The following is a 16924-nucleotide window of genomic DNA, read 5'->3' as shown; positions in this document are numbered from 1 at the left end:
TGTCTGCTACAGGCATGGGAAGGGTGTGTGTGACAAGCATGCCAGGCATTTGCCATTTTGGTTTGTAGCCAGACCTCAGGAGGTGGTAGGCCTGGACCAGAATAAATTTGAATACTAATAAACCACTGCATTTAAATAGTGCTCCATGGAGTGTACGCATTTCCACATCTCATTTCAACCTTAGAATATGCTTGTGGAGGGCACATTGTTTTCGTGAACAATATGTGGAGACTCGGTGATGCAAACTGACTTCAGCGGCTTATGCAGTGTAACTGGAGGAGACTAAACCCAGCTCTTAACCCAAAGAGCTAGAGGACACGGCCGGGAAACCAGTCCCCACAGCGCACGCCTGGCTGTCACACAGAATCACATGCAAGCAAGGGATGGCCCTGCCGATTCCCTCTAAGGTGGCTTAGAACGTGTGGCACAGGTGAGGACGTGCCAGGGTGGCCACCCCAGGCCTCTACTCACAGATTTTTGAGGTCGGTGGCTCCCCGGAAAGCCTTCCTGGGCACAGCCTGGAGGGCATTCTCACTCAGGTCCCTGGGGGACAAATGAAAGAGAGACGTTACCAGTCAGGGAAGCCATGGTAAGAAGTGAGGCCAGTGGCCTGGTGATGACATCCCAGCATCTGGATGGGCTCCTGTTGCTCTGTAAACATCTGAAAGAACAAACTGTGGAGCTGTCTGTCCTGACAGACATTCTGTCCCAGACCACCTTCCTTCTGGGCAGATGATGTTAGAGAGAAGCTTCCAGTAGCTGTGATCAGTCCCAGCAGCCCCCCCATGGTTGGCTGAACCCCCACTGCATAGGAGGGAGCTCTCCAGGGCCCTCAGTTGCTCTTGGCTTCTGCTGTGCTTTGCTGGTGAGGACGCTGTGATTGCTGGAGGAGACAGGCCCAAGTGGTCATGAAGTAGGCTGTATCTGATTCCACGTCTGCTCTGGGGCATTGCAGACAGCAGAGCACAGGAGAGCCTGGACCCCCTGGGGACCAGGCCACAGCCCAGGGTACCATGCAGCCCTCGCTGGCTCTGTGCCCTTACCCCTGACCACAGCAAGTGCAGGAGAACCCAGGCAAGACCCCCAACTACTGCAGAACCCAGGTCACTAGCTCTTCCTTTTGTTTATTTTTAAGGCACTGGGGATACAGCCATCAGTGCTCAAGAGGAATGCCTACAGGTAGTGAGGACCCCTGAGGGCCTTGTGGAAAGGAAGAGCAGGACATGCCAATACGAGATGTTCCTATACCCACATAGTGTTAGATACTCGGCTACACTGCTTCCCCTCTTCTCCTCGTGTGTGAAATGCATGGATTGCACCCCACCAATGGGGTCCCCCATATGTGAGACTCAGGGACACATGCTGTGGCCTGAGTGTCCTCCAACCCATTCCTGTGTTAGAGCCTAGTTACAGACATGGTGGTGCTAGGAGGTGGAGCCTGCAGGAGGGGTCAGGGTCAGGCACCGGGGTCAGGCTCTTAGGAACAGGACTGGTGCCGAATAGAAGCCTCAGAGGCCAAGCACGCAAGAGCGCATGCCCACCGGAACCTGATCATATGGATTCATGTGGCGGATGGAGAGAGCTCACCCCTGCAAGTTGTCTTCCTACCTCCATACTGTGTTCTGTGGCACACGCACCTCCCCCCAGCCTCCCGCCTCAGTAAGGAAATTAATGCAATGTAGAAACGGTGAGAACAAAGATGCCTCGAACAGTTGTCTGCCCCACTGCCGTAAGAGGACACGGCGAGGTCTGTGAATCAGAAAGTGGACCCTCCTCACACACCAAACTTCGAGTCTTGCTGCAGAGAACCATGAGAAATACATTTCTCTTGTTGGTAAGCCACTCAGCCTGTGGCATCTCACTACAGGAGCTTGAAGAGACTCAGACACACGATCAGTGAAGGGCTTGGCTTTGGGGCCCCTTACATCCCTAAAGTGAGGGGACCACTGCTAACAGAGGCATTTGAGAGGTGGGGAGAAGGTAAAGTTAAACTACTCTTCGTCCCCAGGGAATTAGAGGGATAGGAAAGCCTGTTGTTTAGAATAGATAAAGGCAGAGAGGTGACGCCTGAGGAATGTGGGGGTACACAGGGAGCAGCACCCCAGGCAGAGCCTGAGAGACAATCCTGGGCTGTTCCTCCTCTGTATTATCCACTTAATCCTCCCCTCAGCCCTGCAAGGAGGGTTTGTTATCTGTATCGATTAGCTGATCGATTGCCCAAGCCTGTTCCATGCAGACTTTACAGTAGCTTGCAGGGATTTACAAACCAGCAAGGGAGCAGGCAGGAGGATTCAGCAAAGAGAAGGAAAATCAATGGCCAGTGCTCCGAATATGCAGTGTGTGACTCACAGGCCTACCAGCCAGGGCAGAGGAGGGGCTCAAGAGGCCAATGAGGGGGATCAGCGGTACACATGGTCTCTGTGTAGTCTAAATGGGTCCCAGCGTCAGAAGTACACTGTGTGGGCGCTCAGCTGAGACAAGAATTCCCCCAGGAGTCCTTATGAAAATGGCGGCATGGCCTCCGCGGTAACAGTGGATCCTGATGAATGGGCTTTGAGTGCTTCTTATCACAGCATTGTGTCAAGGTGTGTCTCAGGAAGTCAATTCTGCAGGCACTCAGACCAGGAACTAATCAAGGAGCGAGGACAAGGAGCAGCTGGGGCGCCAGGCACAGCCTGGAACAAGTGGGTCACAACCCAGCCTGCCAAGATGGGCCGGAGAGGATGATGGTCCAGGCTTTGTGGACATTGCCCTGGGACTAAAGCTCCCAGAGTCCAGAGCCGATAGAGTGGGACACCGAGAGAAGCCCAGGCCGGCCCTGGCCAGTCCGTGCACGGAGGAAGCCTCTCTCCTGTTTAAATGACCAATGGAACAGTCTGCAAACAGTTTGCATCATGAAGGCCAGCAGGAACAGGCAAGCCTCGGCAGGCTCAAGAAAATGAAGGGAGATGCAATGGGAAGATTTAGGGGTTCAGCCAGCACCAGTCATGGGCCCATAGAACCCAGAGGGCTTTGGAGAATGGGTGTTGTCTGTCACGCAGGACCTGGTGAAGATCCTGTGACTGCACAGTTTAACGTTTAAACCTCATTTCCATTTATCAGTATTCAGAAAATCGGGCTTTTGTCCCTTCTTTCGCCAAGGTGTCACGGTTGTTTCCAGAATGGCCACTAGGGTGCGCCAGAAGCCTTCCCTGGATGCGATACACAGCCGCAAGTTCTAAGCAAGGTGGGTCTCACTTTTTGCTGCACTTGACTTGCTGGGGGACATGTTTCTTGTCTTTGTCACACACACACACACACACACACACACACACACACACACACACACACACACCAGCTAAAGCTGCTTATTTCTGCTTGCACATGGCCTGTGTGGAAATCCCCCAGCCCTCAGCCTCCTGTCATCCTCAAACTCAGGTCACCCATTCCTCTTCCATGGTGGCCGCAGGACCCACAAAATGAGGAGAATGGCCAGACGTGTGTCTAAGAAATAAGGGGGCCCTGGAGAGAAAGCAGTGTGTGGCTTAGTCCTTGGGATGTGGAAATCCAACCAGCAGGGACCAAGTGTGTGCTCAGAGAGATGGGCAGGGCCCTCACCGCTGGCTATGAGGTGGAGAACAGAGCCTGTTTGGGGGTCAGGGAGAGGTTAGTGACAAGGAGGTGGGTGGGGGCAGCCACTGTTGCAGTCAAGGCACAGTGGAGAACACCACAGCTGGGTGCCGTGGTGAAAGGATTCGGCACACCAGGACTGGGCCACCTGCATTACAAGATACTGGGCAGCCCTGCACCTAGAAAACCAGTTAGCTTTCCCTAGCTCCAACCTGTTCCCTCTCCTACACACACACACACACACACACACACACACACACACACACGCACGCACGCACGCACGCACGCACGCACGCACGCGTCTCCTTTTTCAGCAAATACAAGCATATTGGATTGACATATGGATGTTTAATTGCCACCCATCTCCCCATAATCTCCCAACAGCAGACATCTCTCTTGCTCCCAGCATATCCTGGGGCTGGCGCATTGCACAGGTGCCATAACCTTAACTGAACTAACTACTGAAGATACTCAGTGACTTCTCCCATCCTGACAGACATCCCACACACCAGCCAGAGCCAGGGACTAGGAGACTGGGACAGGATACTGCTTCAGAGGGGCAAAGGCTGGGGTCAGATAGGAGCCTCTGCACCACTGGGCCCCCAGGGCTTTGGGGTTTCCTGTACCGTCATACAGATGGCCTCTAAAAGGCAGAGCAGCGCCAAACATGGTGTTATGGACGGTGTCATCTCGACCCCGTGCTCTGGGCAGCCACTGAGGAAGGGAAGGGTCTATCCTGGGAGCCTCCAGAGAAGGAAGTCTGTCCTGAGGAGTGTGTCCTGTAGGCAGAGATCCCCCCAGTCTAGCCTGTATCCCATTCCCAACGGCCAAGGCTCTGGAGGTAAGTTTCTACTCCCAGTCATCTCCCACTGGGTATGGGCACCCAACCTCTCCCTGACACTCCCCCCAATGCCTATTCCAGCTCCCCCTCCACACTCTGACAGCAGGGGAGCCAAGGTCAGGACCCCGTGTTCTCACTACTAATCCCTTTAGGCTCTAGCCTCTAACTGGTCTCAGCAGGCACACTGCCTCTGGGGGGGGATTAGTGGGGCCCAGCAGGGCAGGGCATTGGGCACCAGCCAAGGCCACACTGGGCTCTGGGCTCTGACATGGATCTTCTGCCCCACTTCAAGCCCCACTGCAAGGCTCTTTAATCTGTGGCTCTTGGAGTCACAGGGAGGTCAGCACAGCCCAGTGCTCCAGGGCATCTCTTGCATGGCTTCCCTATCAGCAGACGGCCAGACCTGGGCCTGGAGCAAAACTGAGCCAGCCACACGCACACTGAGAACCTCCTACAAGTCTTTGACTCCAGGGCTGTGTAGGGGATGGCTTGGCTTCCTCTTCAGAAAGCACAAGTAGTTGTCATGGTTGGAGCAGAGGCATGGGAGAGCTCAGCCAAAGCTGCCCTTAGGTCACTGTCTTTGTGGCTCTGCCATAGGAACGTGGAGCCTGAGGTCTGGCCATCACCAGGAGCTCCAGGTGGCCTCCTACTGGTCTGGGGCTGGGCTCCAGACATGACTTCAAATCATCAGGGGTCCGGCACCTATGCTTTAGTTGGGGACAAAGGAAAGCAGCTACTGGGCCTCTCTCTCAAGGTATAGACCGCAGGCAGGAAGTGGGGGGATTCAGGAAGTGGGGGTAACCAGCTATTTCAGTTACTCTCCCCGCATCACAGCTGGGGTTGGCAGCATGGAGACACTGTATACCTCTGCTTAGCACAAGCCCACGGCAGGGGCAGCGGGCTGCCCCCTAACTGCTCGCCAAGGAACTGGGACTTGTTCTCACAGTGGGAAAGAGGCCAGCCTATTGAACAGTGAGTGCATGTTGTCACGGTGATTCCTGGTGCCAAGCTCCTGGGACATCACCATCAAAGCGGCAGGTTTGAGTCTTTCTTCTTGTTCCCCTCTATTTTCTGAGTGCCCAGTGGGCACAGGCATTGGCATCAGCAGAAACCTCTCTCCCAGCCACCAGGAAACCCCTAGTGTCATGTGCAGCCTTCATCACCGCCACCACCTCCACCACCACCACCGTAGGAACTCTGGCATTACACTGACCCCGCCCCCTGACGATGGGCAGGGCACGCACAGTGGCGTGGCTACGTCGTCATGGCTATGTTACTAGTTCCTAGGCTGCGGCGTAATGACTCAGTACGCATGCTCGAGCTTCCCCTATTAAGGGAGCACCTCCACGTGGTTGCTCTTATTTCTCTCTTATATATCTCTCATCTTTTCCCCTTGTCTCTGACTCCCCTTACCTTACTTCCTCTCTCATGTCTGTCTCCCCCCTTTCGGTCTCGCTATAGTAGACTATGGTTAACGTGCTCTCCATGGCTTGCGCTCCGTCCATCGCGCCGGTCCTGGTTTCGTACCCACGCTCGTGTTCCTCCCTCTGCACCTTCTAATTTCTAATTTCTAACTAGTTGACAGCCACCACCACCATCACGATTAAGACCGTAAAGTCTTCACCAAACAATGGCACTAAGTGACCTGGCCAGCTAGCTACACCATAAACCACCCTGTGATACTGGCTTGACACCAGCTTGTTTGCTAGGCAGCTGTGAACACTGACCCACAAAACTACTATCCCAGAAGAGATTCCCCAACAAAGCAGCCTTCTTTCCCAAGCTGACTTAGCTCCAAGGCAAGGAGGCTCTGACATTAGAGTCCCACTCAACTGAAGGACACCCAGGACACTGAACTGTTCTGTCCTTTTAGTCTGTTGACTGTCAAAAAGTAGCAAGCTTGGGTCCCAACTATATGGCGAGAATACAGAGCCGGGTGGTGAGAGTGGGTGATGAGATGTTGGGGAGAGGCAAGACATCTCCATGGGAACAGGATGGGGAAGGCGGTCCTTTTACCAGGGGTGCCCTCCTCACAGTGGGGTGCCTAGAAAGTCCCCAGGGCTCTGCTCAGTTCTGGGCAAGCATGCGACTGGAGGAGGCAAACTCTGTCTCAGATACCTCAACTGGCTGCCCCAGACCCACAGGGTGAGGGGAAAGGAGGCCAGACATGACAAGAAGCAGCATACAGAGAAGGAGCACAAGGTTTAGCCAGACAACACTGGCCTCAACTCCCCCTTGGCCAGCATGTGACTGCAGGAAAGTTACTCAACCTTTCCGAGTTTGACAACTTCTGTGAACAGAGGGATTAATCGCATGTCTCTCCTACTGGGTTGGGAGTGGGGGACTGAATGTCACATGGGTTACTCATATAATGGCAAAAGGAGGCAAAACTGGTCCTTGCTAGCCTTGGGCAATGTAAATTAACTAGAGGGGTTGCTGGATACTCTGCTGTTTCCCTCATCTCTCTGGGTCTGCTGACTGGAGTGTTTGCTTTGTGGAAATTCACCAAGATGTACACTGCTGGGACTTCTCTCTCTGTACACATTACAATTCAATAGAGTTTTCAAAGTGTCAAAGGAAATGCTGAGTTGGTGTCTGCTGCTCGCAGACTTTCAACAGAGCCAGTGTCATCACCTGGAGACCAGGAACAAGGAAGTCTTTCAAGGTGATACATTCGGAGATGCTGTATTCACAATTGTAAGGATTGGGGATGCTGTCCAGCTGGAGGAGGGCTGTTCACTGAAGGAACAGTCATAACCAAAAGTCACAAGGGACTCGGACAGTTGTCCACACAGCCAAAGGCTGAATTAGGAAGTCACGCTGGACTCTGGGGGTGAACCACCACATTTCCTAGGGTCTCAGTTATCAAACTCCACAGTCAGGTTCCACGGCTCCCTGAAAAACAGCCTCTGTGCTGGGCTCCAGAGATGTGACCTCCAAGTCACACAGAGGACAGGAACATGACACTGGAGGACATGGACCTCAGAACAAACAAGGAAAAGGGACGGGAGGGCAGGAGTGGGGATGGGAGCAGTGGGCAGAAGTCTGAGCCTTTCTCACCACATGAAGGAGGAAGAAGGTGGCTCCCAGATTCTGTTATAAAATAAGATAACAGCGATTAGAGGGAAAGTCTAAAAAATGAAGAAAAGGTAAAACTATCAAATAAGGGAACATAGACCAAGCTTGATAACTCACACCTCTGACCCCAACACTTGGGAGGTAGAGGCAGGTGGAGCTCTATGAGTTAGAGGCTAGCCTGGTCTATATAGTGAGATCCAGGACAGTCAAGGCCACATAGTAAGACCCTGTCTCAAAAAAGGGCAAGAGCCACCTGCTTGGCACGGGCCCTGGGCTTCTCATAGTGAATGGCCTGAGTGACGCCAAGCATCAGCTGGTTTTTAGACTAAGCTTGGCAACCCCCCAGCTCCCCACAGTCTAAGCAAGACCCTCACTAGTATCCCCAAAGGAGACTAAAGGATAAAGGACAAGTTACAGGTCAGCCACCCAAGGGACCAATACCTTTCTTTGTTAATTTAAGACTTTGGCCTCGGTGGAGCTGTTTCCCTAGTCATGTGGTGGACTCCTGGTTGCCTGCCCTGGCTCCCAGTAGTTGCAGTGAGAAGCTGGGGCCAGGTTCACCTCAGTCCAAACGCCAAGAGCTGAGGCAGAGACAATGCCGTGATAAAAAAAAAAAGCCAGGAGACTCCCACCAGAGAGTTACAGTCAGTCAGTTTGATGAATCGATCTTTGGACAAATCGGCCATTCCATGAATTGCCTTCAGCAAATTGGCTTTTAGCAAAATGACGTTTGGTAGACTGTTCTGTTTGACACAGCGATGCTTTTACAGGGCAATTATGCACACACTCCCAGCCTGGCACCGGGGCACAGAAACCATTCTGCAGATGGCGGACCCACCCACCCACCTCACACACTGCTCAGTGCTTGGATGTGGGGTCAGAGAACTGAAGAATGCTCTCACTGCCCAGCATGCAGACCCCTTCCTGTTGCCTCTTCCTCTGCCCAGCACAGTTGACACACAGGGAAGATTCTCTGGGTGACTCTGGGGTGGGGAAGCAAGGGTTAATGCACTTTGAGAAGAAGGGAAGCCAAGGGAAGGAGCAACAGGGCTCGGCAAGCCGAACCTACGCTGTGCTAAGGGAGGAATCTCTCTCTGCACAAGGCAAGTGGCCAAGCAGCAGCAGCTGCCAGTCTGGGCTTCTTCGGGAAGAAGTTGGGCTTCTGGCCAGTGTGGCAAGGCAGCCAATGTCAGGACAGATGTCGCGGAAGGAGCAGCCTACTGGAGAGGCCAGCGAGCATCACTGAGTTCTGAGGTGTTTATGTTCCTCTCATTCTGCCTGCCCTCGGTATTTTATTATTATCATTACTGTTATTATTATTAGTAGTAGTAGTAGTAGTATGATTATTGTTATTACTGAAAGCATGTCTTCCCGTAGAAGAGCAGAGTCCCTGTTAGATCCTTGACTTCAGAAGCATCGTGGGCAGAAAGTAACTCGGTCACCTCAACACAGCACAAAGGGGACCCTCAGAAAAAAGAAGACACCTAGCCATCTTGCCGCAGGGGCAAATATCTGCAGAGACCCTCCATAGCCCAGAGGAACCGGGAGGAGTGGCCCGAATCGGCTGGGCTGGGAGCTGTCCCTAGTCCTGAACCTCCCCGGGCTGTGCTGCCTCTGCTCAGGGTTAAAGACACACCTTGGATTTCAGCCACCCTAACCTTCTCCGTCTAGTCCAGACCCAGTTGAATCAGTTGCTGCTCTTTCCCCAACCCCACAGAGATTCCAGCTCATAACATACACAAGAGGTGCAGGGAGCACACTGTGGCCCTGAGTCTCAGGACAGGCATGTGCTGAACACAACCCACAGCGCTGAGCTTCCAAGTGGGGTGCAGCTAGGACCCAGGCCTCCTCCATTGAGGCTGGACCTTCCTCCCTGTCCAGATGCAGTCAGTGCAATAAGATGCTGAGATTGCACCTGACACACCCCAAACACTGAGGACCTTGATCATGGTCATAGTTGTCATTACTGTTGTCAGTGCTGCTGGTGACAAGTTTGTTACCTGTGACATCAATTACATGTCTGGAACTGCATCGTGTGTTTCATGGGTTTTGTAGACACATCCTCTTTAGTCCTCGAAGCATCTTACAAAAGCACCCCTCTAATGGCTCTGTAGGATGTGACAGTCAACGTGAGTAGGGAGACAGGGCATGGGAAAAGCCACACCTTCCCTCCCAGTTTTGCTGGGAACCTGAAACTCTTGAACACTAAAGACTTGTTTTATTCCCTCCCACTGGGAATTGGACCTAGGACCTCATGAATGCTGCATTTTACTTTGCTTTTGTGGTTTGGAAATCAAATCCTTAAGCATACAAAGCAAGTATTGTGATATTAAGATAAACATACAGTGGTGGTTTTAAAACAATTCATTTATTTTGGTTTTTTGTTTGATTCATTTGTGTTCTAGGACAGAGTCTGTCTCCATGAGTGTCTTAAGCTGCTCCTGAATGATCCTCAGTTTGGATTTCCTGGGTGACAGAATTTACAGATGTGTTACAGTGAAAGTATTTTTAAGGTATAGTCACATGTAGTTCAAGTAGGTCTTGAATTTCTGATCCTCCTGAGTGCCAAGATTACAGGCATGTACCACCAGCCTGGTTTATGCGGTGCTGAGGATCAACCCAGAGCATTTTGAACGCTAGGTGAACAATCTGCAACTGGGTTCCACTCCCAGAACCTTAAAATTTTGTTGTTATATTTTGTGGGGGTCTTATTTGTTTGCTTGTTGTTTGTTTGTTTGTTTAAGATAGGATCTCTCTACATAGTTGTGTCTGTACTGAAGATCACTATGTAGATCAGGATGACCTCAAACTCATGGACATCCTCCTGCCTCTGCCTCCAAAATGCTGAGATTAAAGACATGCACCACCACTCCGGGCACCATGTCCATTTTCCAGGCACTGTAGCAGAGGCGCAGTAACCTCAGGCTGTCTGGCTGCAGAGTCCACAAGCTAACCCACCCTGCTACACTGGCTCAGCACACCAGAACCATCAAAGTGAAAGACAGGTGGGTGGAGAGGCCTCCAGAAGCACACATGTCAGTGGTGACAGATGAACTTGGAGGCAAGAGGTGAAAGCCAAGCAGAACTGTGTTGATGAGCCGCCATAACATTGACACTGAGCCATCAGCACAAGGTCACACCGTGCTCAAGACCCTCTGGTTTATAACCCGGGTAATTATGTAATACACTTTAGACATATCCTTATCAAAAAAACGGCATGAGAATCACTGAGCATCTATGCCAAGGAAGAACAGAATGTTAGTCACTATCTGGAATGAGCGTTGCCTGGGGACTTCTTGCTGCCCTGGATCTGTCACTCCTAAACCCCTGTAGGTTTGAAAGACAAAGAGGTAAGCTGTGGGTTCCTGTGGTAAAGGGCTTCAGCTGAAAGCCGATTTCAGACACATAGCCACACTTAAGCCTGCTTCATGCAGACTCTGAGCGTGAATAAGTTGGGATGGGGATGATGCATGGCTATTAGTACTAGTTTCTCAGAGTCTCTGAGACCCTACCTCATCCCAAGGCCACTGCCTCAGAGGCCCAGCAAAAATGACACCAGGGCTCTTGTGTCCAGTCCCATGAGACCTGCAAATGATGGCTACCTTTGGGAAAGCTAAACACAGGGGGCCCTGACCTGCTAGAGATGGTTAGTTTTGATTGACAGTTCAATTAGATTAAGAAGCAGCCAAGGCCAGGTGAGATATATTCACTTAGCCTCATGGCTGACTCCTGGGAGTAGCCAGAGGCCAAAGAAAAGTTTGTCACATGGCTAGTCAGTAAACCCCAAAGAGAACCAGAGTCCCATGCCAGAACCCCAGGTTGCCAGCTGGAACAGCAGGAAGTGATGGTTGTGCACAGCTAGTCCAGATACTGCCCTATGCCAGAGGCCAAAGAAAAGGAGACAGGGACAGAGCTGGGGAGAGTGCTGTGATTTGGATCTGAATGCCCCCTAGGGCTGTGTGCAAGGGGCTTTGTCCATAGCTGACCTAGCTGTGTGACACTGAGACACAGGCCTCTGGGGCATCCGGGATCCTGCCTCTTCCTCTCACTGATTCCTAGCCTCCCAGAGACAGGCAGCTCTGTCCTGCCACGCCACGCCTGCCCCAGACCCAGAGCCGCAGGATCACGTGACCATCTACTAAACCCAAGACCCCAAACCAATCCTTTTTAATTTCATAAGCTATTTTGTCACAGTGATGGGAAGCTGAGTGACACAGAAAATTGGACAAAAGGAGTGAAGAAGAACTAGAAACTGACTGGGAGAGATGGCTGGATGAGAGGTCACACAGAGAGCCCCCAGGGCCTCCCCGCCCCACCCCTGGAGTAGGAGATGAGAAGCCACAGAAGTGCAAATGAAAACACAGCGTGTGTCTGCCAAGCCCTCAGCGCTCTCCCAGCAGGCGGGAGGGCTGTGGCCCAGGCTCTCTTGGGCCTGTCGGGCAGGAGGGGATAATTTGCCCAGGGCCAGAGGTGTCAGAGTGTGAAGCCTGTGGGCCATCTTCTTCTAGCTTGATGAATCCCAGGCAGAGGTGGGAATGAGTGCTAGCTGTTCTCAGAACCAACTCTCTACCTGGGTAGGGTCATCTCGTCCTCACTCACTGGTAAGGGACACCTCTAGAATGAGGAGTGGTGGCCCGAGGGGCTGCAGGCAGTGAGGGGGGTTCTCATGGCAAAAAGGAGGCTGTGGGGACCAGAGTCCTCTCCTCCTGGCATATCACAAACACAAGGTTACATGTAAGAGCCAGGTCTTGGGTTGAATCCTGACTCTGCATTTGTTGACTAAACTGTCTGTGCCTCCCTTTCTTCTGTAAAATGGGAATAACAAGTAACCCAGGACCAGTAAGCAGATGTGGTGAGGGAGTGTGTGGAGGTGTCCTCACACATCCTGCCCGCTCACCAGTGCTGTCCTTGCCATTGTTACTGATCTAACCCAACACTGGGCATGGTCAGGCCAGGGCAGGCGGTAACCACGGCAAGGGGGCAATGGTGCAGACGGTGGGAAACCAAAACCAAAAACCATCAAGAGGTCAGAAATGAATGTAAGTCAATCAGAAAACGGAGCAAGGTATAGCCGGGCGGGGGGGGGGGCGGGGATGGGACAGACTACTGTCACCAAGGCGACTTGAGAGAGGGTTCCAGTCCTGTGTGAGGAGGGACCAAACATTGGAGAGAAGAGCCTCACAGAGTCCCAGGAGAGCACATCCCAGCAGAGGAAACTGCTCGAGGAGTGGGGGAGGTGGGTGTTTAACCAAAAGACGAGGGAGCCGGAACCTGGTGGGCTGAGTCTCAGAGCCCAGGTCAGTGCCAGGTGAGTTGGAGTGCCCAGCATCCAAGCAGCAGGACCTATCTGACTCAGAACTCGCTTCTGGAGCGTGGCTGCCCTGTGGCATGGTGAATCACCCTCTTAACCAGCTGGTATGTGTTTAAGGTGGGGAGAAGGAGGTTCGGAGCTGATGCAGGGTGGCTGACTGCAGGGAGAGCCATGCTGGCGGCCCCTGTGGAGGCTAACACCCCATGACTGCAGGGAGAGCCATGCTGGCGGCCCCTGTGGAGGCTAACACCCCATGCCCAGTCCCTGCACTCACTGTGCTATCTTTCTACAGAGGCTAAATGGCAAACCCAGGCCATCTAGGGGGTGTTGGGATGAAGCCAACCCCCAACCTCACTCCCTGTCCGCCGGGCATCAGCAGGAATCTGGGGCATGACTGCAGAGCTGTTCTGCTCCAGGCCCAACCCCAATGACAGGCTTCTCAGATGAAAACTCATTGGAAAGGAGGGATCCCTTCAAGCCCAAAGATGTACCGGGGAAAGCAATCTGCTGGCCTTCAGGATCATGTCCACACGTCCCGAGGACTCCCGCATGTCCCACCAAAGCTGACTGCGGCTTGATGTAACATCACCTCCCCCGTAATTCAGACACATCCCTTGCAGAGAGATGAACCAAGGGTTCAGAATCCAGATTTATCGTTGCTTTCCTACTCCGCGTGATCTTGAAATTGCCTCAGAAACCATTCTGTGAGGGCCTGTTCAGACACGCCCTGCATGTCCTTTTTGCCACCTCCCCCTCTGGAGAGAAGAGATGTCCCTCCACAAAGGGACATCTCTCTATTGCCAACAGGGCCAGAGCTCCGGGGAAGTTTTACAGGGTATAGCAGACCTACGTTCAGGCAGGGTTCGGTGTGAAATAACTTCCGGGTGAGTTTTTCTCTGTCGAACCAGCTTCATGTTCCCCTTTGTGACATCTTGGGGGGCTCTTGACTGCTCCAGTGAGAGCTCTCAGCTCCCCACAGTCTGCTGCAATCTGTGCCTCTCCCCTGGCTCCTTCAGAACCCGTGTCTTCCTCTTTCTTTACAGGAGGGAGAAGGCAGGAGGAGGACCCACAGGAGAGTCTCGGCACAGAGCCAACTGCGTCCCCGCACTCAGCTCCAACTCCCTCAGCCTAACACACTCCTTGCTTTCTCCAGGCTGCAAGCCATCACATGTTACAGGGGAACAGGAAGAGGGCAGAGCAAGAGCCTGTCCTGAAGGATGCTGGGAACTATTGCTTTGGCTTCTGACATTCACTTGAGGTCTGTGCATCACCCAGGCCGCCCAGAAGGAACAAGAAAGCCAAACTACCATACAATAGTCCCCGTGATGCAAGGCTTTCCCCCCTGCTTGCTGGGGAACAGAGACATCTCTGATTGGGTCACCCCTGACAGTGCCTAACAGTTCCCAGAGGCCCAAGATCTGGTTACTGAAGTCGGTACACCCCTAAAGCTGCGTGCACACTCTGTCCATGTGCATGGCATCCCTGACTCTCGAAAGAAGCTGTGGTTTCACAAAGCAGTGGCACCCCACTTTGAGCACACACGCTGTGGAAGAAATGCCCCACTTGGGTGGACACGCCTCTCTCCGAGCCTTCAGGAGAAGAACTGTGGATAGAGGTCAGGTCCAAGGACTGGGTGTGGGAGCGATGCCGCTCTCAAGTCCACCTCTGGGGCACGATGCAGAGCCCTCGGATGTGGGAGCGATGCAGCTCACAAGTCCACCGCTGGGGCATGATGCAAAGCCCTCGGAAGGCTCAGGCACCCAAGTGTATGCGAGGGGCTTGGGCAACGGACTGTTCACTATGTGGATGCATTTCTGCAGCAAAAGCCAGGAGTCTCACTCAGACAAGGGTACGCTCCCCATTGAAGGCCACTCCCAGAGCAGAACGTTAGGAGACTGGGGAGAGCCTGGTAGATAGTAGATGCTGAATAAATACTTACTGACTGAATAAGAGTTGTTTTGGAAGAAACAGGTCACTGGCTGATGATCCCTGTAAAAACCATGCCTACAAGTCCCCTTCCAAATAATAGCAACAGTAACTACCACACTGATGCCTTGGCCGTGTGCAGGCTCTGTGCTGAGCAGCCCCATCCTCCACCCTCCACTCACCACAACTGCCCCACTGTTAGTCCCATCTCACACATGCAGTAATCAGGCCTCAGACAGGGCGAGTGGCTGGCTTATTACCACACAGATAAAGAATCCTGTTTACCACATGAACCCGGTCTGTTCTATCCCCACCTTAACCAGCATTCCAAATCCTGCCCTCCTGGGATTTCTGGGACGGGTGGCAGAGGCAGGAACCACAGAAAAGAGGAGGACCTTGGGAATGGCTGAGCAGGCTGTGTGGCACCCACACTGAGCTGCGTCAGTGGTCAGGGGACCCCAGGAAGGCAATGGAAGAGGGAGGAGAGAGACTGTACCATGCAGCGGAGGACGTCAGGTGTCTCCACCAAAGTCCATCCTCTTCGTTTTCCTTCCTCTGAGAACTGATGTTTCATTTGGCCGGCAACACACCAGAGAAAGTAGCCATCTCCCACTTCCCTTGGGTCTAGAAAAAGCTGCTGAATGTAGGTTTCCAGAAAAATCTCTGTAAAGAGGCTGATTCCATTGGGAGAGGGGACCTCCCTTTCTCTTTTTTCCCTTCTCTTCCTGCCTAGAGCCCATGGGAGATGGACGGAGCTCCAGCAGCCACTGTGAGTCACAGAGGATGAAAGGATGCAGATAAAATGGAATAGCATTGGAGCAAAAGACCACAGATGCTGGCCCCTGACTCTTGACTGGCTGGAGCTACCAAACTTCAGTATGAGAAACAAACTCCCATATCTTCACTGAAGCCAGCTTTTAAAACTGTTTTGTTGCTATGGTTATATAGAATCAAACACAAACCAGGTAGCCTAGAAATGAGCTTTAACAACCACAGTAGGATCCACACCACACAGCAGGACATCTACAGAAACATCTTGTCAGGCAGGATGGCCTTACAGCTTCAACCTCCGGAGGCTATGGCAGAGATGCAAAGCCAGGAAACTCTCTCACAGGCTGGGTGGCAGGAAAGGGGAGGCCAGAACACGTTAAAATCGACCAAACCAGAGAAGATGGTGATTGCAAAGTAGGGATTTACAGAGGTGACAAAAGCCACCGGGGTGTGGGCCAGTTTATGCTGGCCGTTCTTTTCTCACAGAAAAGCTGCACTGGCCAGGGGGCGTGTGTCATCTATCCAGAGAAATACCAAGACCCCAAAAGCATGCCGCCCTGTGCGTGGATTCATGTGTCAAGTTCTGGGAGTATTGTGGGGCAGCACCTCCAGGGCCACTCCCAGGATATATGGGACTTGTAAGAGCCAGATAAAGGTAGCCTTCTTCAATATGCAAGATCCACATCTCTGGTGAGAGTGGTGTCCCCAAGAGGGGACCCTTCCAGGCAGTGTACAGCCTCTGGGACCACACACGGGGCCCTGCATTGTTGCATGTCCCCCGGCACACCTGCACCGAGCACACGGCTTCCAAACTAGCCTAATGCCCCCGAGGGCATCTCAGCCTCTAGAGATGATGATTCGAGGCTGTGTGCCATGGCCAAGGCAGGGGGATTTCCACCCCACCAGAGCAGGCAATGCAGTCTCGTCTCCCGGCACATAGGTCCTTAACAGAGACGCTACAGCTGTGGGCCTGGGACAGTAACTCCTGTGCCAGAGGTGACCTGGCATGACAAGCCAACCTAGGCACCCAGGAAAGACCCCTGTGACAAAATGGGTGAGGCATGAATATCTTTGAATTTTATTGTAATAATTAATTAAACTACTTTGTGTCATTTTATTGCTTATTTCTTCTCCTTAGAAGGAACATTTTTTCAACTGATGGAAATGAATATATCTTATTTGATACACTATTCCAGTTATAATTTCCTACCCTGTCCCTGTGCTACTACTATAAGAAAAAAAGGAGAGAGGATCAAACTCACTTTGTAGAGCATTTGCCTAGAGTGTGTGAAGTGTTGGGTTTAATTCTTAGCACCTCATCAACCAGGCATTGCGGCACACACAAATATTCCCAGCAACGGGAGGCAGAGGCAATGGACCAGAAATTC

General features: G+C 52.5%; 1 protein-coding gene and 1 long non-coding RNA gene across 4 annotated transcripts in view; one reads left to right on the top strand and one right to left on the bottom strand.

Moving 5' to 3' along the window:
• Slit1 (slit guidance ligand 1) overlaps positions 1-16924 on the bottom strand; it is a 150556-nt gene that overhangs the window by 57221 nt on the left and 76411 nt on the right. The window contains 1 exon segment of the mRNA XM_005063601.4: positions 472-543. Within this exon segment, the coding sequence (XP_005063658.2) occupies positions 472-543 (72 nt within the window).
• Positions 2561-15058, top strand: LOC121140028. Of its 3 annotated transcripts, XR_005876859.1 has the most exons (4): positions 2608-3226; positions 9934-10041; positions 10424-10533; positions 13883-15058. It is a non-coding gene; the product is annotated as an uncharacterized LOC121140028 (long non-coding RNA). The 3 variants fall into 3 exon arrangements; XR_005876858.1 differs by lacking the exon at positions 10424-10533 and having other exon boundaries at positions 2632-3226; XR_005876857.1 differs by lacking the exons at positions 10424-10533; positions 13883-15058 and having other exon boundaries at positions 2561-3226; positions 9934-10223.

This window comes from Mesocricetus auratus, unplaced genomic scaffold (genome assembly GCF_017639785.1).
Source record: "Mesocricetus auratus isolate SY011 unplaced genomic scaffold, BCM_Maur_2.0 Super-Scaffold_4256, whole genome shotgun sequence".
In the NCBI taxonomy this organism is placed as follows: domain Eukaryota; kingdom Metazoa; phylum Chordata; class Mammalia; order Rodentia; family Cricetidae; genus Mesocricetus; species Mesocricetus auratus.
The sequence above is the reverse complement of the archived record's forward strand: the minus strand, read 5'-3'. Positions and strand labels throughout refer to the sequence as shown.